Source organism: Bactrocera tryoni, chromosome 5 (genome assembly GCF_016617805.1).
Source record: "Bactrocera tryoni isolate S06 chromosome 5, CSIRO_BtryS06_freeze2, whole genome shotgun sequence".
Taxonomy (NCBI): domain Eukaryota; kingdom Metazoa; phylum Arthropoda; class Insecta; order Diptera; family Tephritidae; genus Bactrocera; species Bactrocera tryoni.
Window position 1 is genome coordinate 48,909,609 of NC_052503.1, and position 22,038 is coordinate 48,931,646.

The following is a 22,038-nucleotide window of genomic DNA, read 5'->3' on the forward strand; positions in this document are numbered from 1 at the left end:
AATAAAGAAATAAAGAGCTCAATAAATTTCTCAAATTACTCTGGCAACCAGCGATTTGATTGCACGCCAAGTGCAAAGCATTTTTTATGTTAAAAAATTAAAAAAAAAACTTAAATAAATAAATAAACAATTAATAAAAGTAATGTGCATGTGTTTTGCCTTGACACATTTTGAGCGCTTCAGCAGAATTGAAAAAACAAAAACGAAAATATAAAATATGCCTGCACATTATTCAGCGGCACTGTAGTAAATCACAAGCATGTTTAATTAAAAAATTCGCAATTATGCAAATTTTATGAAAATGAAATCCAAAAAAAAGAATTACAATAATTGGAAAATTTAAATATTTATAAGCTGCAAGTTGAAATTCTAATAAGGCTGCCGGTAGCTTACGGATACACACCGTCACTATTTAAACAAAATTTGCGCGCGGTGATAAACAGTGTTGCCGTTGTGAAATATTTTGTAAAGGAAAACAATTAAGATAAAGCTTTATAAACAAAAAAACTGATCTATCGACCCTATCCTCTTTTTAAAGCTTTGAGCTATAGAGATACATAATGGATCCTTGACATTAGTTATGTATCTCTATAGCTCATCATTATCTAATACTATGCTGATTCTGGTATGGACATACATACAACTGTACAATTTTGGGGCTCAGTAAAATAAAATTAAATATTGTTTTGAGGTTACTTATTCTTTTCCTTATTCTTTCTTATTTTTATAATGGTTTTTAAGTTTCTACGAGGGCTGCTATATATATTCTGGCCTAGGGCAACACTAAGTGTTGCCAGGTGCAATCTGACATTTCCATTGGAAAGTTTGACATTTTTTAGCATAACATCACTCAGAACGTTTTGTCATTTAATCGTGAATTGTTTTATTTACAGGGAATTAAGAAACTCATCTCGGCCAAAAAATGGAATTAACTCGTGAACATTTTCGTGCAATCATTTTTCACAACTTTCGACGTGGATTATCACGACAAGAGTGCATCGATGAACTAAAATCTTTATATGGCTATGAAGCACCATCCTATAGCACTGTGAAAAACTGGTATAATGAATTCAATCGTGGCCGACGCTCGCTCAAAGACGAATTCCGTGAAGGTCGTCCAAAAACAGCAATTGTGCCAGAAAACATCGATGCCGTACGTGAACTGATAATGCAAGACCGTCATGTAACATACCCTCAGATAGAGGCATGCCTATGCATTTCTCCTACCAGCATACATTCGATATTGCATGAACACCTGGCCGTAAAAAAGGTTTGTTCTCGTTGAATCCCGCACAATTTGACAATCGCTCAAAAAAGGCTCGTGTGGATTGGTGTAAAGAAATGCAGAAAAAAATATGATCGCGGTGCTTCGGTGAGCTCGAAACAAAACAGCAATCGACAAAAAAAAAAACATTTTCGTAGATAAATATGCCTATTTACATTATTAGGCCAGAAATATATATAGCAACATACGTATTTCACATAATCTCTTCATTTAAGAAATCATTTTGAAATCTCTGAAGGCTCGACATTTACTAGTGAAATATTGAGCCCTACATAATAAAGGATTATAATCTAATTTCTCATAGAAAAATATGGCGACGTGGTAAATTACTTATAGATTAAAAAATTTTCATCCATTTCGAGGTTCCCTACTTTTTTAAAGAAAAAAACACAGGCATTTCAAATTTAATTGGGAATTTTTATTATCATTCGAAAGAACATTGTTTGGCTTTTATTTTGTGAAGATTATCTCTTTCAAATGTTGGCCGCGGCTACGTCTCATATGGTTCATCCGTTGAGTTCAATTTTCGATGAATCGTTCGAGGATTTCGACTGCCAACTGACGTGATGTTTTACTCCAAAGGCCTGAATCGAAGCGGAATTTTCCGCATAGATTTAGACTTTACTTTAGACTTCCCCACCGGGAAAAGTCTAACGGTGTGATACCACACGATTTTGGTCCAATCGACCGAAACGAAACGTGAAATTATCTTTTCCCTGAAGTGTTCTCTCAATAAATCCATTGATTGATGCAATGTATGGGAAGTGGCGCCGTCTTCTTGAAACCAAAAGTCGCCAAGATCACGAATTTCAATTTTAAGCATCAAATAGTCGGTTACCAAGGCGCGATAATGGTTGCTATTGACGGTTATGTTCTCACCGGCATTATTTTTGAAGAAATGTGGACCGATAATCCACCGGCTACAAACCACACCAACCGTTGTTTTCTCTGGAAGAAATGGCATCTATTGAATCTCTTGAGTTTGCTTTTCGTTGCAAATGTAGCAATTTTGCTTGTTTACATACTTACCCATTGAGCCAGAAATAGACCTCATCGCTGAACAAAATTTTGTTTGAAAGCATCGGCTCTTTTTGGAACTTTTCAAGAGTCCATAAAACGAACCACTTGTATCTTGTGTACACTCTCAGCTACAGCTGCTTAATTTTCTTCACTGCGTGCTTATCGCGGTCTATTCGGTCGAAATTATCCAATAATGAATGTTGACCATAAGTTGAGCGAAGCGCGTGAAACCCATTCTTTACAGAACGTGAATTTTCGTAATAAAGTTGAACAATTTGTAAACGCTTTTCTACGATGAAATGCCAAACAATACTGAACTAAAATAACATGACAGCTAAACACGACTCACGCGTGATCTGTCAAAAAGAGGCTTTTGAAAAAATTACCTCAACTTGGATCATCTTTACTTGGTTTACGACGCAGTGCTCTTAAATATTTTTTTATTTTAATTTCAAATTACTCAGTAGTTAAACAAGATTTATCCCTGCCCTTCTCACATACATAAGTATATAGATAATATTATTTTTTGGCTTTAAATGTGATACTTAGTATTCATATTCCTATTTCGTGACTTAAAATTCTTACTGAATGACTTAGAACGGTTAAAAATCAGGCCCATATGTATGTATTTCATATTGGTAGGCCTCCACAAAACAATCATTGCAGGAATCAGTTTATTTACTAAAACTTTTTTAAATGGTAATATGTTTATAAAATATATTTTCGTAACTAAAAATCAAAATGGCAACTCTATAGGCAATTGCTTTGTACGCACCTACCCAGAGCCACTTGAATGACGACGTTCAGAAACTAATTAAAGTTACTTACTCCGCATGATTTAACTAATCTGCGTTCAAAGTTATCTGCCGAGTGAGTGCAACTGCCAGTCCCAGCAACCGAAGTCGCCCATATTGCCACATATACACAAGCATATAGACATGCAACAGTTGGTATTGATTGTTTGAAAGCATGACTTGAAATAGCGGCCATAATATTCTCATTTGGCATTGTGATTTATTAAATTAATCATTGACAAATATTTCAGAAAATATACATATAATCGTACGTTTGTATGTATGTGCATATGCATAGCCGTTTAAGTATAATGAGTAAATACCAAGTACATAAGTCCGTTGCCTTCATGCCTTCACTATTTGTGGCTCAAAAAGGACGCGTGCCATGGGTCAAGTAGAACTGCCGTAATGCTTTTGTTCAAATATAATACAAAATATTTACATATTTCATCGAATAAGTCTAGACTTTATTGTTTTTTATTAAAAGATACGTTCTGATTTCAATGTTTGCACTGAGGGGTGAATTGGGGTAAAAATCGAAGATAAATTGCATCGAAAGCGCAAGTTGATTATATAAGAAATACGCAATTTGAAAGGGTATCCAGAGAATGTTATTGTCAGGATTAAAAAAAAATAAGTGCATCTTTCTGGATGAATCCAAGCTGAAGAGATTCGACCTACGGTTCCAACAAGACCGCCATATAGCAAACGAAACTAACAATTTACTATATTTAAATACATTTTTGGTGTGCATACTATCTAGAGTCGTGGGCCTGTGGCGTGGCTTCCACGATTGTGCGCTGAACTTTTTTTGTGAGGTTATGTGAAGTCGCTTGTCACGCAGGTAAGCTCGAGACGATTGACGCCTTGGAAGATAATATTCGGCGCGTTACTACTGACATACGTCCCCAATTAGTGCAAAAAGTGGTTGGTAGTTTGGATTGATAAATTGTTTTTATTTTAGCCTGAATGTCATAAAATAAAATATAATTATCTCAATATTATCCTCCAATAGGTTAACTTATCGATTACTTATTCTTTTTTATTGGTCTAGACACCGATTCCGCTGTTATAGCCGAGTTTACAACAACGCGCCAGTCGTTCTTCATTTTCGCTGTTTGACGCTAATTGGAGATTCCAAGAGTATCCAGGTACTTCTGCACCTGGCATTTCCAACTGAGTGGAGGTCTTCGTCTTCCTCTGCTTCCCGGGCAGGTATTGCGTAGAAAGCTGGAGTGGAGCTGAAATATTTCCATCCATTCGGCCGTCACGACCTTACCAGCGAAGCCGCTGTTTCTGAATTCGCTGAACTATGTCAATGTCGTCGTATATCTCGTACAGCTCATCGTTCTATCGACTGCGGTATTCGCTGTTGTAAATATGTAAAAGACCATAAATCTTCCATCTTCCATCTTCTTCTTCTTTCTCTCGAAAACTCAAAACGTCGACTCATCGGTTGTTGTCATCGTCCATGTCTCTGCAGCATACAGCAGGACAGGGATGATAAGTAACTTGTAGAATTTCGACTTTATTCATTGAGTGATGTCTTTATTTCTCAATTGCCTACACAGTCTGAGATAGCAGCTATCGGAAAAAGTTATTCTGCGTTGGATTTCAAAGCTGACGTCGTTGTTGAGTGTTAATGCTTGTTCCAAGATAGACGAAATGAAAATCGAAAATCGATTACTTAGACCCACCCAAAAATTGAAACATGAAATTTTTAGTAAGTTTCGAACAAATATCCAATGTTATGTATGTACATATGTATGTGGTCGATTTATGGATTTTAAAATTCAATAAAATAGTTTTCGTAACCAAAAGTGAAAGTTTCACACTACAACAAAAAACTTCAAATTTTGCACTTTAACTTTGCAGAGACTGCATAAAAATGCTTAAAAAAATAAATCAGAGAAATTATTTCTTTTTTGTAATAAAAGTGATATAAGCTTTTATTTGTTGATAAATATACTTCGAACAAAATAATAAAAAAAATGGAATGAAAAAATGTATTATTTTAAATAAAACATAAAAAAAAATTTTCCCATACCGGGAATCGAACCCGGGCCTTCCGGGTGAGAGCCGGATATCCTAACCACTAGACAATATGGGATACTTAATAATGTCACACAATGTGCTATATCAAGCACATTCAGAGAGTATTAAAATACGTGTTAGTTATGTATGAATGTATGTATATGTAAGTGTGTGTAATTTTTGTGTTGCAAATAAATAATATTTTCGTTTTATTTCTTTTATTTACAGCAAAATGTCAGAAGGCGGCGGCAACAAAGCGTAGCCAGCGAGCAGACACTTGTTTTACATGTGAGCATAGAGGTGTGTCTGTGTGCGCCCAGAAAACAGCTCTACCTGCACGCCAACTGAAATGCGATTAATGGCGTTATAAAACAAATAAACAAAAAATAATTAAATAAATAAATAAGAAAGACCATAGAAAAGTAAGCTGAAAGCAGTTGTTGGTCGCAAGCAGCGTACATATGGATGTATGTTTGTGTGCGTGTGTACGTGCCATGAAACGAGCACAATTAATGCGCGACTCCCACGCCTGCGCAGTGAATGAGCGGTGACACGGCCAAATCGGGCGACAGCCATGCGTGGCGCATATTCCGCGAAACAATCAGGCTCATCAGGCGCCACCGCTTGCACCGCCAGTGCCTCAGCAATGTCACACTCAGCGTTTGCCACCAACAACAACAACGCGCATGCTGGTAGAAATTGCACTTTATAGACATACACACCTTACATATGTACATATGTATGTGTATGTGGAAATGTATGTATGGAAATGCATGTATATATGTATGTATGTAAGGTTTAGGCTTATTTGTGTGCTATCTTTTGCATCGGTGCAGCCAAGCGTTGCGCTTTATGAATAATGCAAATTTCCCTTGGCGTAACCGGCACAAATATTATATACAATATTTACATACATACATAATAATTAAAGTTTAAAAAAAAAGTTTGACTTTGCATAGGTGCAGCGTTGACCATCCACATGCATGCATACATACAAACAGTTATGGCCAATCTAATATAGTCACCTATTGAGAGGGTCAATAAAAATAAAAAAAACGTTACAAAACACGTCCTTAGAACTCCGATAGTTCAGGGGTATTCCTTTTCTAGGTTCTCTACTTTTTTTAAGGAAAAAAACACAAAAACTTCAAATTTAATGGGAATTATTTATTATCATTGGAGAGAAAATACGTTATTTCTTAATTTTTTTTTTAAGATTATCTTTTTCAAATGTTGGCTGCGGCTACGTCTCAGCTGGTCCATCCGTTGAGTCCAATTTTCGATAACTTATTCGTGACGATCTTAGTGGCCAATAAACCGGCCCAAAACCTAAAATTATCTGCTCATCGAAGTGTTATCTTTTAATAAATCCATTGATTGATGCGAAGTGTTGAAAATGCCGCCGTCTTGTTGAAACCAAATGTCGCCGAGGTCACGAGCTTCAATTTCATGCATCGAATAGTCGGTTATCGTGGCGCGCTATAAGTGTCCATTGACGGTTACTGTTTCACTGGCTTCATTTATGAAGAAATATGGACCGATGATTCCACCGGCCCACAAACCACACCAAACCGTTGTTTTTTCTGGATGAAATGGCAGCTCTTGAATCTTCTCAGGTTGCTCTTCGTCCCAAAGGTGGCAATTTTGCTTCTTTATATACTCATTGAGCAAGAAATGAGCATCATCGCTGAACAAAATTTCGCTTGGGAAGGTCGAGCGGCTTCAGTTCTTGCACAAGCTGTATTTTGTACGCTTTAAATTTAAGATCTCCACGTAAAGTGCGCCAAGTCCTTTCATATGTCAGTCCGAGTTGCTGCGAATGGCGCGGAATCGACTCTCCACGGTCTTCGTGTATACTCTCAGCTTCGGCAGCTATTTTTTCTTCACTGCTTGCTGGACGTGGTCTATTAGGTCGAGTAATATCCAATAATTAATTAAAATAAAAAAAGTGAACATATTATTTCGGCCATAACTGTATGTACTGGCATACGTGCCTTTGGACGCGCCGAATTGGCGGCTCGCAAAATTACGCTTTTACAAGGTGCCAAGTGTGCGATTTCGTGCAATTCCTGTGCATTGTTGTTCTTGTCTTTCGGTAGTGACAAAAGTGGGTCACAATTGGCGGTGCACGTCAGCGGCGGTGGCGGACTTAGCCGCGCGCTAAAGACAAAAGCTTGTAAATGAAAAAGGAATTTCGCGCCAATGAAATGTGTAAACAAAGCAATAATTAAAAAAATAAAAATTAGCTAACAAAAAAGAAATTAAAAAATCACGACGTAGTAATTAAAAAACACAAATAATATAAAAATAAAAGTGCGAAAACGTTGAGTGCTAATTTATGTCGGCAAACCATATTTGGAGCTATGAGTCTTGCGCTGCTAATGTAACAACGCCGCATAAATAATTGAAAAAAAGGAATCGGTTGTAATTAATTTCGCAATCATCGGCTATTAAAATTGTTGGCGCTGCGAACGCGATGCAGCGCGCGTTGTAGAGAGCGGACACACAAAATATGGCGAGAAAGCAAAATAAATAATTTTTGTTTTTCTTTCAAACAGCAAAAGTAAAGTATTAGCAACAAAATAGATTCTATTTTGCAAATAAATTTCAAACAAACAATTACAGTTATATGAAGCACGCGCGTGTGTTTGTGCGCGTAGAAATAGTGAAAAAAGTGTCAAAAATTCATTCATAAAATCAACGCTGAGCGCAGCGCTCTTTATACAAGCAACAGGCGCTCTCAGCAGCGCGCAATTTGAGCGAACAAAAAAGCAGACAAACAACGCTCTCACTCAGAAATTCTCCACACGCCTGACGTACAAAGATGCAGACCTCACATCTGGTCACACCGGCAGCGACAGCAGCGCCGCCAACTCACCACCACCATCTAAACAACAACAACAACAGTAGCTACCATTACAATCCACATTTTCACAACACAAGCCACAGCAGCAACAACAACAACAATCATCCCACCATGAGTTACACACCACACGAGCAAAGCAACACATTCAACAGCACTCAACCGACTCACCATCACCACACTTCCGCCACAGCTGCGAACAACAACGCAACGAATAGCAACACACCAACAGCGGCGCACAAGTATGCGCCTGCACGTAGGTTAGCCGCACGTCAGACGCTGCGCTTGCAAATACCCAAACAACAGGGTGACTCGTATGGCGCGCCTTCAACATATTACAAACATTCGCCTTCGCAGCTGCCGCCAGCGCCAATACTGAAGCGCCATCAGACGCCGACGCCAACATCGACCACACACCAACACCACGCATCAGCGAATGCGTTCCCGAAATCCGCTTCGCCACTGGAGTCGCATAAGCTGCCGAATGTTGTGTGCAGCAGCGTCTCACCATCTTCGCAACTGTCTTCCGGCTCGTCGCTGTATTACAATGGCAGCAATGGTGGCCTGTCGATACAGACGGCCACCGCCACACCGACGGGCGGGGCAAATAAATTTCTCCACTTGCGTAAGCCGAGTATCACCTTGAATTCGGCGGATGTGCGCAATAATAACGGTAATAGTACTGGCAGTATTGGTAGCTGTGGCAGCGATTTATTCAGTTTCGCCAAAGAACTGTCGCCTTCGATGGACATGAGCGGTGAGTTAAAGCACAAAACTAGTTATTTTTGTGGTTAGGTTATGTATGAGATATAGAGGGAAGAGAAGGGGATCTTAGTCTTTATTTCTAGAAATAAAATGTGAGCTTGTGCATAGATGGACTTACGTAACATTTCAAATCGTGGTTCTGACTTCCGTCCTTTGAAATTCGACCTTTTGCATAATAGAGTCCCTGAATTTTGAGATCGTTTTTGTATAAATTCAGTTTAAATTAGATCACAAAATAGTAGCGGCGATAGGAGGATCCTTGCAGGTAGTAGATCCTACAAAGTTTACATACATACATAAATGATCAGCGTGACGAGATATATTGATTTAGCCATGTCCGTCTGTCTGTCTGTCTGTTTGCATATATATTCCCTCAACTTTTGAGACATCGGTCTGAAATTTTGCTTACGTCCTTTTCTCACCAGATCACCAGGAGGCTGGCTACTCATTTGTCGAAACCATCGATATCGGACCATTATACGATCGGAATAAAGTGCTTCTGTGGAAAATCTTTTTCATTTGAAGGATCTTCAAGAAATTTGTCATGGATTATTTTCCAAGGTATCGCTATAATCCTCGAAAATTTGTAAAAATCGCACCACTATAGCATATTAGTGCCATAAAAACCGATCAAACTCAAGTCCTTTCATGTGAAACTCTTTTATTTATCAAGGTATTGTCACGAAATTTGGCATTGTTATTATCCTAGGAATTTCTATAATACTATTCAGATCGGTTCCCTCATAGCTCTTATCCAAACTAACTGTTAAAACTCAGTTTAAAGACCTTTATATGCCCTTTTATGCTATAAAAAATGCAACAGTCAAGGATATTATATCTTCGGTGCAGTCGAAGCTAACTTTTTTGTTGTTTTATTTTGAATTTGGAAAAAAATATTATTCTTCGCAGATCATTCACCGATTTTCGCCGAGATCGCCTCATCAATATCACCTTCCACAAGCTCGGGCTGTTCTCCAACACATCATATTAATCGGCTCTTCAGTTTAAGCCCATCCACAATACGCAGTTATGGCAATGTAAGTAATTATTTTTACTAATTTATTAAATTTATATTTTTTAATTTAATTAATTGTTTTAATTTAATTTTTATCTTAATTATTGTTTTTTAATAACAGTTTGGGAAAATCACTTCATAAAATGAATATTCAATTAAAACAAACGAAATCTTTATTAGGAGATTCTTAGAAAATATGTTAAAAAATACATTTGGAACTCTCATAAAAAACAAAAGATATAAAAAATAATATTTAACGATTTTATGACTTTGGCCTAATGTAAGAATTGTGGTATCATATTCATAGAATATTTTGACCCTACGCTCCAAAAGGAGTTTCACTGAAAATATATAAAAATTTCTACCTAATATTTTGTCTATATAAAGAGTAACGTCGTATCAAGAAAAAAAGTTCGGGAGTCCTGAGACTAAATGAATGTGAACTAAATAAGGTGTACATAAAAAAGAACTTAAGAATTCATTATTTAGAACAACATTCTATGTTCCGTTTTGATACTTCAATCTCGATAAAAATAAAAAACATACCGACAAGATTGTACTTTACCCAATTCTTCATTCCATTTAAAGTGTTTGCATTACTTTGATCTTCTAAACTAAAGCTTTTTATATATTACATATCACTTCATTAGGTTTGAAATTATGAAATTCCTTAAGCTTCTTTGCTTAAACGAAGTAGTATAATTATAAACGAATTTATTAAGCTAAGTACTATGCTTAAACTAATTTATAATTATAATTATAAACTGGCTGGCTGGCACACTTCGACCGACTGGTCAATAGTAATACCAGATGGATTTTCAGTTTAATTTGAGCTGAAGTATTCGTTATGCAGAATGTCAATGCTTTTTGCGAAGTTTAAGCAAGACTTGAAAGGACTTGAGAGACTCAATATGAGATAATTGATACTTCGTCTAATCCCTTAAGGGGTCAGTAAAGTAATCTTTTAAAACAATTTTTTTTTAATATAGCAACCCACTTTACCATTCGAAGGTTTCGAAAAAGGTCCAAAAATAATAATACCGCTCGACGTTCGGAGCGCTCGTAGTGCACACCTCAAACTTCAAACGCGTTTTTCCCAAAACACACTTTTTTAAACTGGCGGACATGATTCCGGTCGAACTACTCAACCGATTTGCTTTTTTTTTTGAATGTTCACAAAACGCCTAGCTGTCGTCCCTACTAGATTCATAATTTTTTTATAATTTATTGACAATGATATGACAAAAATTATGTAAAAACATGGAAAAAATTAAAAAAAAACGTTAATTACTTTTTTATTTATCAACAGTTTTTTATGATTCTAGTAGGGATGATAACTATTCACATACTTTTTAAGAATAAATTGGGTTTTTGTGTTTCATTTTTGTGTGTTCAGACGATCCAAACATGAGAAATCGTGTCGACCAGTGAAAAAACGCATCTCATTCACCCAGCTATTTCTCCGACAAATGTCATCAAAAAATTCCGAAAAAATTTATTTATACACTCCACAATATACCTCATGATATGTGAAAAAAAGTTCTATTGTAGAATAAAAATTTCTTTGAAAAAAAATGTCAAAAAACAGCCAAGATTACCCTACTGACCCCTTAAACTGCGAAGCTCCTAAATATGTGAGACGAGTTCTAGATCAGCACTGACTGAAGCATAGAAGCTTTTCTAGGGTCTCTATCATCCGTCGTTACTAACAGCCATCCAGCTTGGATGTGATTTGTGAATAGTTCTGCAGTTCTTTCGAGACCGTGTTAGCAAAAAGTATGTGTATTTTTCTTGGTGATTCTGCATGTCCTATCTCACTCTAATCCGTCTGTCAGTTCTTTCGGAAATTACGTATAACTTTTAGCGCCTTACGTATTTCCTGTAATGGTTTGGTAGTTGGTTGATGAGTTTGGCAGCTTTTCCGTGTCAGAGAATGTCTTTGTGGCCTGGAACGCAGCTACTATATCTATTGCCTCCTTGCTTCTAAGAATATTCTCTGACGTTAAACGATGTGATATTGTTGCCTTAATTGCCGTTTGGCTATTGACGGATATTGATATTATTTTTGTTGGTTCCTGCGTTGTTAGCTATCTAAGTCGCTTTCCTGACCACAAAAACTTCCAGCTGGCAGATACTGCTGTATTCTGGTACCTAGCAGAGTCACCTGAGATCCTGCTCCGATCATTAGATCTCAGCGCCCACTCCATAAGCCGTTATTGATTCTACTGGGCCTTTTTTACTGTGATTTGATAACTTCTCTCCTAAATAAAGCGTGAGAGTATGTGGAAAAATATTGAATATGAACTTTTCCGAAAAGAATTTTTAAGTACTCCGCTAAACGAATATATAAATATTCCATCTAACAGTTTCGACTTTTAACTTTAACTGGTTTTTAACTGGTTTTGGGCAAACCAAATATACATATGTTTTGATTACAAATGCCTAGGATTGAAGATGGAGTAGGTTAAGTTAACTTCTTTGGCTGATCTCAAGGGAGAATATTGTGTTACTTGGAATATTATGATCCATGCTTTGTGAAGCCAGAAAAATACCTCCAGTAATTATATTCTATGTGTCGACAAAGCGCCTTGAACTCATGTTAGATCGGCTTAGGAGTTTAATTTCTATTCCAGCTTGCTTAGTTCTTCAAGCAGCTTATACAGTGTACATTGGGTAATTAGAGTCATTATTTTTGTTCTCCTAATTCTCTCAGCAAGATCTTTTTGATGATAATTTTCGATTATTTTGCGACTTATTCGATGAATCGTTCGATTAATTGGCATTCCTATTTAAATTTATGTTTAAGTTAGCAATAGCGCAAGTTATTAAATATTTTAATTTGTTATACCACTACTTACTCATGTCATTATGAAAAATTAAATTAAATACAACAACAACTATAACAACATTGACAAACAACCGCTGCAACGACTCATTAAAGGTCATGACTTCGCATACATTATAATAACTAAAAGGCTTAATTAATGCGACCGACTGCCAAGCACATGCAAAGTAGCACGCACACACACATAGACACATAAACACACCCAAACAATAATAACAATGCGCATTAGAATACAAATAGAATAGGAATGACAACAAGAATAGTAGTGGAATGAAGAGAAAAAGCGTAAATAATAAGCAATAGCGAAAAGTCACAAATAAAATAGGCAAACGAACAAGCCCAGCGAAAAACAAACAAAAGAAATATTGAAAAAAAACACAATGAATAACTGGCGTGCTCGCGTGAGTGTGTGTATGTGTGCCAACACCTGTAAATAAATGTAAAAATACACGATAATCAAGCCATTAAACCATAATTCACGATTTAACTGATCAGGTTTGAGCGCACACATCTTCACAAACACACACATACACGTGTTTAACGAAAGCTCGCAGCGCTTCGTCGACACCTTCGTACAACAAGACGGCGATAATGAAGTTCACCTCAGGCGCTAATGTTGATGTTAGACGGATTTAATCATTACATTGGCATTACAAATGATAATTTCATTGGTGTCGACCGCACGCACAGAATGCCACGACACACCCAACTCGGGCGCCGTAAGGGCTACAGGGCGTATGCGGCTGGCTAATGGCAGGCAAGTGAAATGGGAGTGAATGTGTGTGGGGTTAAGTATGTCATATATGTGTGTATGTGTGTGAGAATTCTTGCGCATGTGAATTTTTTGACTTGTTAGCATTTTGCTTTTGAAGAAAAAAGAAATAGTATTTCTTTGAGTACGTTAGTCTGCCGCGTAGTAGCACAATTGAGGTGCTAATTTTGTGGTTATGGTGGCGAGCATTTCTTAAGAGAAAGAGTAAACCCACAAAGTGTTAGCGTAAAGTTGTTGAACAAAAAAGAGTTAAATTATTCATAGAAATTACTTTTGATGTTAAACTTCTTTAGGCGCGGTAGGCGGTCAAATTGATCGACTGCAACGAAATTGTGTAGTAAAACGAAATTATTGTTATTTTACGCTTGAAGTATGCGGCATAAATATTTTTTAAAGAGGGTTGACCCTTACAGATTAAAATAGTAAGAAATAAAAAAAATTGAGTTAAAAAAACTACATATCACGCTATGCAACTTAATAAAGCTGAAAACACTAAAATTTTTAGAATGGTTGCCACTTGTATACCTACAAATGTATGTATGCACATTTTTATTTAGTGGTATTGAGAGAAATTAAATTTGAATCATACAAATCTAGTATAAAACACTTTAGTATATCTATCAAACTGTAAAGGCTGGAAAGATGACAGCTGAAAAATATTTTTGAAAAACTTTGCAACCAGTTTATCTTTTTTAAATGAAATTAAAAATAGTAAATGAAGTTTAACAATATTGGTATGAAACTGTAAAGGTTCAAAGTTCTAAATATGCTTGAAAAATTAGAACTTGTTTAAAAATTTTATTTAATCAAAGAGATAAATAAATAATAGCAAGGATTAAGGGGCTATTCCAGTGTGACACTTTCAAAAAAAAAAAAACATTTTTTTTTATCTGCTTTTTCGATAGTCTATATTTTCAAAAATATCCTGGAAAATCGGCAAATTCATATCTTGAATAGTTTTTGGATGACAGCGTTTTTAAGAGCGAATAAGTTAGGGCTTCAAAAAGCACGGTGTGACTTGGTTGACGTGATTTCAACTCTTGTAGAGATCTAAACCACAAAAACCAAGAAGATTCTCATTAGTAAGGATGTCGTTATCGGGTCGACCATTTTCAAAAAAAAAATAATAAAAATAACAAAATGGCGTCGACTTGAAAATTTTTTTTTTAAACCGATTTTTCGACGTTTTCGATTTTTTTAAAAATACTTCAAATCAAAATTTTTAGAAATCCAAAGCAGACACGATAGAGCATTGTATAAAAAATATATATACCAAATTTCAAAGGAATCGGTTCAGTAGAACTTGAGATATCATGTCAACCACCTCCAAAAAAGTAGTTTCGAGAAAAACGCGTTTAAAGTTTAGGAGACAATTCTAGTGAACACGGACGCCACGTCACAAAATCGGTTGTATTTCCGAAAATAAGTTGAATTTTGAAAAATCCTTTCAAGGTCATATTTTTGAAAGTCTAAACTTTCAAAATATGCAAAAAATCGATTTTTTCAAAATCGTAGAGCAGAATACCCCCTTAAACGCGTTTTTCTCGAAGCGACAAAATAGCCGATCGACTTCAAATTAAAACTGAGTATTGTTGAATTCATTTACGATCTTTGTGATTGGTTGAAAATGGTCAATTTGGCATTAAAAAAACGACAATTTTTTACCTAAAAAAACGATTTTTTTTCAAAATTATGCTATTTTGTGAATTTTTGATATTTTTCAAAGAAGGTAGGTCATTGTATTGGAAATTTTTGAATTTTTTTGTTTCAGCTACTCATTAGGCCTGAATCATGTCAGCAGTTGGGACACTTTTTTTTTGCACCTCCGAACACAGCCCATAACTCCGTTATTTTTTAACATTCTTGTGAAAAAATATCTTAAAATATAGCTGAAAATATACCTTATTACGTTCAAATAAGTTCAAAATATTCAATGTCGTACTTTCTCTTAAAATAATTCATGAAATTCGCCTAATTTTTTATGCGTTACAGTGGTATAGCCTCTTAAAGCCAGGAAAATACCTTCAGGCACATAACGCTTGTTAGTTATATGGGGTCTAGGGCCCGCTTTTATTCATTTTAAGCACAAAGATGCACAGATTCACCGTGCACTCCCAATTTTACTGAGATAACTCACATATTGGCCGATATACTGTTGATAGAATGCGGTATAAAGTCACGCAGAAGTTTGAAAATACTTTTTTAGGTATATACATAAGTACATATGTAGGTGCTACAGGAAGTATTGACCCGATTCAACCAATTTGTAACACACAGACATACTACTAGCAGGAAAGGATTCTCTCTGAATTTCAATTATATACTACAGTGGGCAAAATATAACTAGTTAGACTTTTTAATTTCAATTTTGTGAGAAAATCCATTAGTCGTTATATTTTTTTTCTAGGTTCGCATGACTGTCAGTGTCAAATGTCACATCAAAATAATAAATAGTCTTTAGTATACGCTTGTCTATCTGAAGTACATAAAGTGCATTCCACGATTTTTACGATGAGTGAAATAATTCAACAAAGAAGTTTCATTAAAATTTGTATGTGGAATCAAATTTTTGGTGCTGAAATGTTCAGAATGCTTGTTCGTTATTGGGCTAAAGATTTTGATAGAGATCGGTTTGAACTGAACGGCTAAACTTTAGAAGACTATAACTCAAAAACTATTTGAGATATCGATTAAAAATTTTGGTGTTATTTTTAAAGGGGCAAAATATCGAAATATAAAAAAAATCGAGTTTTTTTTAAACCTGTGCTTTCTAAAAAATTTAAATTATTATCAAAAACCTCATTCCTTCGATTATTACCTAACAAATATATCTAAAAAGATGGTGTGAAAATATCAAGTCGTCCATCAAGCAGTTTCGGAGAAAGTTTTCTTACCTTACTCTGATGATAGTTTTAGAGAACAACGTGTTTAGAATTTTGGTAGCCGATTGCACTAAACAAAAATTCTTACAAATACGCTCATACTTCTGAAACTATTTGTCGGATCAACATCAAATTTCTGGAGAATATTCTAAATATTCACGTATGTACATTCGGTATACGGTGAACCCCTGCCAGCAGACCCCTCCAACAAGCGGACTCCCCTCTTAACCGAACAAAAATTCAGGAAGCAATTTTTACGAACATATTACGTTAGAGTGTAATCAGACCCTCCCATAACCGGACAAACGACAGAGTAAAGAGTAACAATGAAAAGCCTCTGATAAACAGTCGCGAAATCCTTTTTTGCGAAAAGAGTGCAGAGTAAATTTGAAAAAGCTTTTAAGGGAAAATAAGCAAAGTCAGCATGGAGAAGCTTAAGACCAAAATGAAGTATTTGTCCATGGTGCGGTACAAATTTAATCATGTTCTAAAGCACTAGAACAGCTTCGACTGCGCCTTATTAAAAATTCGTTAGTCAGGAATTTACTGGATTCCAATACGACAAAACTTTGAAAAAACAGTCTTTAAAACTGTTTTATAAAATATAATCAAAGATAGTTGCATAATATTTTAAAGGATTTTTTGAAAACTAAAGCATAAACAAATATTTACGAGTATTTACAAAAACGAATTTATAGCATCTAACTTCGGCTATAACCGCGTAAGTGGTGTCTAAGCCCATAAAGAAGAAGTCGAAAAAGAACGAATGATCCAAGTAGAGGTATTTCTTTCAATAGCCTTTTTTTGGCAGAACACGTGTGAGTGGTGTCAAGCTGTCATGTTATTTTGTTCACTATTATTTGGCATTTCATTTTGGAAAGACTTACGCCTGAACAGCTTTTACAAATTGTTCAACTTTATTACGAAAATTCACGTTCTGTAACGCATGTGTTTCGCGCGCTTCACTCAACTTATGGTCAAAATAATCGGCCTACTGAGCCTACTATGCGCAACACCATCGCCCATCTTGAGACCCAGCATTCATATTGGTTAATACTCGACCGAAAAGACCACGTCTAGCACGCATTGAAGAAAATATAATAGCCGTAGCTGAGAGTGTACACGAAGACCGTGGAACTGACGTGTGGAAGGACTTGGCGCATTTTATGTCGAGATTTTGAATTGAAAGCGTACAAAACACAGTTTGTGCAATAACTGAAGCCGCTGGACACCCCCAAGCGACATCGCTGTGCTCGAAGGGCTTTTGAAAAGTTCCAAGAAGATTTTCAAACCAATAATTGTTCAGCGATGAGTCCCATTTCTGGCTCAATGGGTATGTAAACAAGCAAAATTGCCACATTTGGCACGAAGAGCAACCCGAAGAGACTCAAGAGCTGCCATTTCATAAAAAAACCACGGTTTGGCGTGATTTGCGGACCGATGGAACCATTGGTTCATTATCGCGCCCATATAACCAACTATTTCATATCTGAAATTAAAGGTCGTGATCTCGGCGACATTTGGTTTCAAACAGACTGCGCTACTTCCCACACATCGCATCAATCAATGGATTTATTGAGAGAATGCTTTGGAGAGCAGATAATTTCACGTTTTGGGCCGGTTGATTGGTTACCAAGATCGTGTGATATAACACCGTTAGACTTTTTCTTGTGGGGTTATGTAAAGCCTAAAGTTCTTCTATTCATGCCTTGAAACAAAACATCACGCTTGTCATTCGCTTGTTACCACTCGCAATGCTCGAACGGGTCATCGAAAATTGAACTTAACGAATGGATCATCTGAGACTTAGACGCGTCCAACATTAAATGCTTTCGAATGATAATAAACATTTCCTATTAAATTTGAAGTTTCTGCGTTTTTTCTTTAAAAAGCGGGGAACCACGAAATTTCTAATTCTACAGAAGTAAACAAAGTACAATAGTTGTTGAAAATTGCAACTAATTGCATACAAACTTTTCCGCAACACTATAGGTACATTTATACCTGGAAGTATACCTAAGTAACTAGGCAGGGAAGTAAATCGTTAAACGCAATTAGCAGTCGGACTATTTATAGTCGCGCATAGTGCCACAGTTATTATTTGTTGTTGACGTTTTGCATGCTTTGACCTCAAAGTGCAGCGCCCAAGCACGCACAGCGCCCGCCGGCACCACCTCCGCTCGCATCAGCCGCCTTCAATTCCGAGAATTGCCGCGTTAATTTCATGCCAATGGCAGACACAACAAAAGCCACCAGGTTTTTACAAATTAAATTTTCCATGTTTGCTGTTTTGTTTTCTTTGCTCAGTGCGTTTATTTATTTTGCTAATTTTTCACTTTGTATGCCTGCGGCTGCCGTTAGTTGCCGTCGGGCGTTTGCGTGAACGCGCTGGAATTATTAATTTCATTATTAAAGCGTTAGAGAGATATCGCATGAAGAATTGACTTTGTTGTGATTTGAAATTTGCGTTGTTCTTGTGACTGTTTTCACTGTTGTTGTTGTTGATTTTGGATGATTTCAGAGAATTTCGGGTGCCATGTGAGCGCAAAACTGAAAAATTAAAAAAAAACTACAACAACAAATATACATAAATCGATTATGAAGCGACAACAATAACAACAAAGGTATGCGTAAATAATCACTTATGAGTGTGTTTGTGAGTCCACGGCGTTAGTGGGACAACGACTGGATTGGCGATGGGCGCGCCGCGCGGTCGAGTGGCGCGCAGTGCTGGTCGTATCATTAGCGGGCTAACTGCCCGGCTGGCTGGCTGGTTGCTTGCTTGGTTGGCTGCTCGATTGTTTGGCTCTTTGCTGGCTGTCGCCTTTTAGCGATTTTGTTGTTTTGTTTTGTTTGTTCTTTGTTCGTGCATACTTATGTAGTCTGTGTATGTGTGTGTGTGTGTGTGTGTGCTTACGTCGCTGCTTGTTTGCGTAGCACACGAACGCCGAGCTGAATGCTTTGCTTTGCGCGCTGAACAAGCGCTGTGACTTGTGGCGCGGTTTTGAAAGAATTCCCATTTCAGTATTTGCTGAATTGAGATTCGCGCCGGTTCGACAATTAGCTTAACGCCACCCCAGTAGCGCACAAATTATACACGCAATAACCCGAGCACAAACGACACACGCGCACACACATACACTTACGTAAAAGTTTGCACTTTCGAAATAAATCTTTCTTCAAATAAATATTTAAAATTCGACGCTATTTTGAGGCTGCTGATCGAAGCGCTTTTGAATTTATTGCAGAATTAAACAAATTGCGCCACACGGTGACCTCACTCGGTGCATATTTTAAGGCGCAAAAACGTCATTTCACGTTCGTTTGCTTGTGGTTTTGTTTTGTTTCACGTCTAAAAGAGAAAAAATAAAAATAAAATGTGACGCAAAAACGGAAGCGTGTGTGAACGAAAAACAAAAAAGTACCCAAAACCGTAAGGCGAGACGTGGAAATGGAATTTGATTAAAAAAATATATAAAAAAGTAAAAACTAAGAAGATTACAAAAAAAATATTAAATTTTGAAAAAATAAAAATTGTTTTTGGCAGTTTTTCAAACTTTGTTTAAAAATTAATTGTTAAAAAAAAAATAAAAACGAAATAAATAAATAAAAACTTCACAAAAAAATAATAAGTTTTGAAAATAAAGAACATTTTTTTTTTTAATTTTGAAAACTTTATAAAATATTTATTTTATTAAAAAAATAAAAACTACAAAAATTAAAAAAACAATAACAATTTTTGAAAAAAAAAATCGAAAACGCAGAATTTTTAAGGAAAAAAGTCAAGAATTTACACCAAGGTTCTCCTCGCAAGGACGCTTGGTGGGTACGACACTTCGGCATGGGCAATCGTGTGAGCAGTTTGTGGTGTAAAAACTCATCATTGCAAATCGGCGACAATAACGGTAACGGTAACAAAGCGTCTATTAGCGGCACTAAACACAATAAAAACGAACGCAGCGAGCAAAGTCACAGCCGAAGTCCAAGCGGGTTCTTCAAGAGTTACGGTAGTCGACGCATGTCGTTAAGCTGTGTTTCGCGCAAATCAAAGTCCGGTGGACAACAAGTCGAAAAAGCAAAATCAACGGGTGAGGAGTGCGTAACAACAACAACAGTACCAATAACAACAACACCCGTGCACACAGCGAAGTTGGCAACAACTTCGGCGGCGGCAACTTTAACCGACACTGATAGAGATACAAAAGCAACAACAACGCCTGCAACAACAAACACCTCAGGAACCGCAACAGGAACACCAAAAACGCTAATTACAAAGCCAGAAATTGCATTATCACAAACGAACTCACGCGCAGCGACAACATTCACGCCATTAACAACAACACCAACAATCGAAACAACAAAGCTGCTGTCATCATCAGCCGTCCGCGACGAGTCGGTTAGCTCAACAATAATACGCGATATTATAGCTTCTAAGAGTGAACTAAGCAGGCGTCGTGCGATAAACATGAAAACAAATACATTACCGAGAGCAACAAAAACAAAAACACCAACTGCGGTGACAACGCCAAAGTCTGGCCGAGCAGCGTGTATGGAAAATGCGCCGAAAGTGACATCAATCTCGACGATAGAACAAGAATTTGCGAAACTAATTAAAACGCACAACAATAGCAACAACAGCAATAACAAAAACAGCGATAGCAACGAAGTGTGTAGCGTAAACAATAGTAATAATAATAGCAAAAACAAAGAAAACAAAAATAATGATAATTATATTACGAGTAACAGTAAACAATTGGGCTTATCAGCGGCTCTGGCAGACACCGACATGCTTGCAACAACACGTAGTACTTTGAAAACAACAACAGCGGCGTCAGCATCTGAGAAGATTTTAAAATCGCCAGTGAAGGTCATCATTACCGCCGCCGATTCGAGCTTCGATGAGGACAGCACGCAAACAGTCGGTTATCAGCCGATCGCTGGTCTGCCCAACAGACCCATCAATCATGTGCAGCCATTTATGAAGGTAAGTCGCAATATCAATTAAGAAATACCGATTGTATTGGAAAAGTTTTCAGATTCGGAGAGATCTCACAACATGATCTTTTTCCAATGACTCTCCCATTTCGTGGGTGACAATACGAAATTTGGGTAAATTTTTCGGGTTTATTTATACTCAAAGAATGCTATCGGTTCATAACTATTATATTGGATAATTGCCTGCCATTATAGTTGAAACTAGTATAAGCTGTTTGTAAGTTTTGCGAGTTGCTTGTTCAATTTGCCGTTATCCAAGACCCGGAAAGGTTGTTTTCGAGAAAACCAGTTGGTTGATTGGTTTATGTAATGCAGAATCGTTGGTTTCACATATCTTGTTTTCAAAACTGTATCATAGATTGGAGAGATGTTAGGACAAGAGGTTGATCGCAATTGAGATCTCACTTGGATAGCTTAGAATACCGGTCCATTGTGCCAGCTAAAAATCCTTTATAACGGATAGTAAGACCGTCAGAAGGAGATAAAACGCTTTGGGAATTCCATAAGTTTGTTTGGACGGATAATATCAGCTTCGGCTCTATCTTCTTGTTCGCCGAAGGCAAAACTGCCGAGTTGATTCAACTTCAGTCTTGCAAGAGCTGGACAATACAATGTACTTGGAAGTTTCCGGCCCACCGTTCTGCATACATATTTAATCAACAACCGATCGAAAAGCTTTCTAGCTTGCTTGTCGTCGACCTGCGACTGCTAAGTACACGCGAGTTCTGATAAAACGCAAGATACAAATGGAGATCCAATTCGGACCCA

At 36.8% G+C, this 22,038-nt stretch overlaps 1 protein-coding gene and 1 non-coding gene across 7 annotated transcripts in view; one reads left to right on the plus strand and one right to left on the minus strand.

The window, feature by feature from the left end:
* Positions 1-5,137: 5,137 nt before the first annotated feature.
* On the minus strand, positions 5,138-5,209 carry Trnae-cuc. The gene has a single exon. It is a non-coding gene; the product is annotated as a tRNA-Glu (tRNA).
* Positions 5,210-7,852: 2,643 nt separating this feature from the next.
* Positions 7,853-22,038, plus strand: part of LOC120776848 (NAD(+) hydrolase sarm1) — a 143,579-nt gene continuing 129,393 nt past the window's right edge. Inside the window, exons 1-2 of one of the 6 annotated variants that reach the window (XM_040107877.1) lie at positions 7,853-8,753; positions 9,671-9,798. In XM_040107877.1, coding sequence (XP_039963811.1) covers positions 7,958-8,753; positions 9,671-9,798 — 924 coding nt within the window. In that variant the 5' untranslated portion in view covers positions 7,853-7,957. Of the gene's footprint in view, positions 8,754-9,670; positions 9,799-20,981; positions 21,260-22,038 lie in introns of those variants that run through there. The other 5 variants (XM_040107878.1, XM_040107874.1, XM_040107876.1 and 2 more) reach the window with 5 other exon arrangements.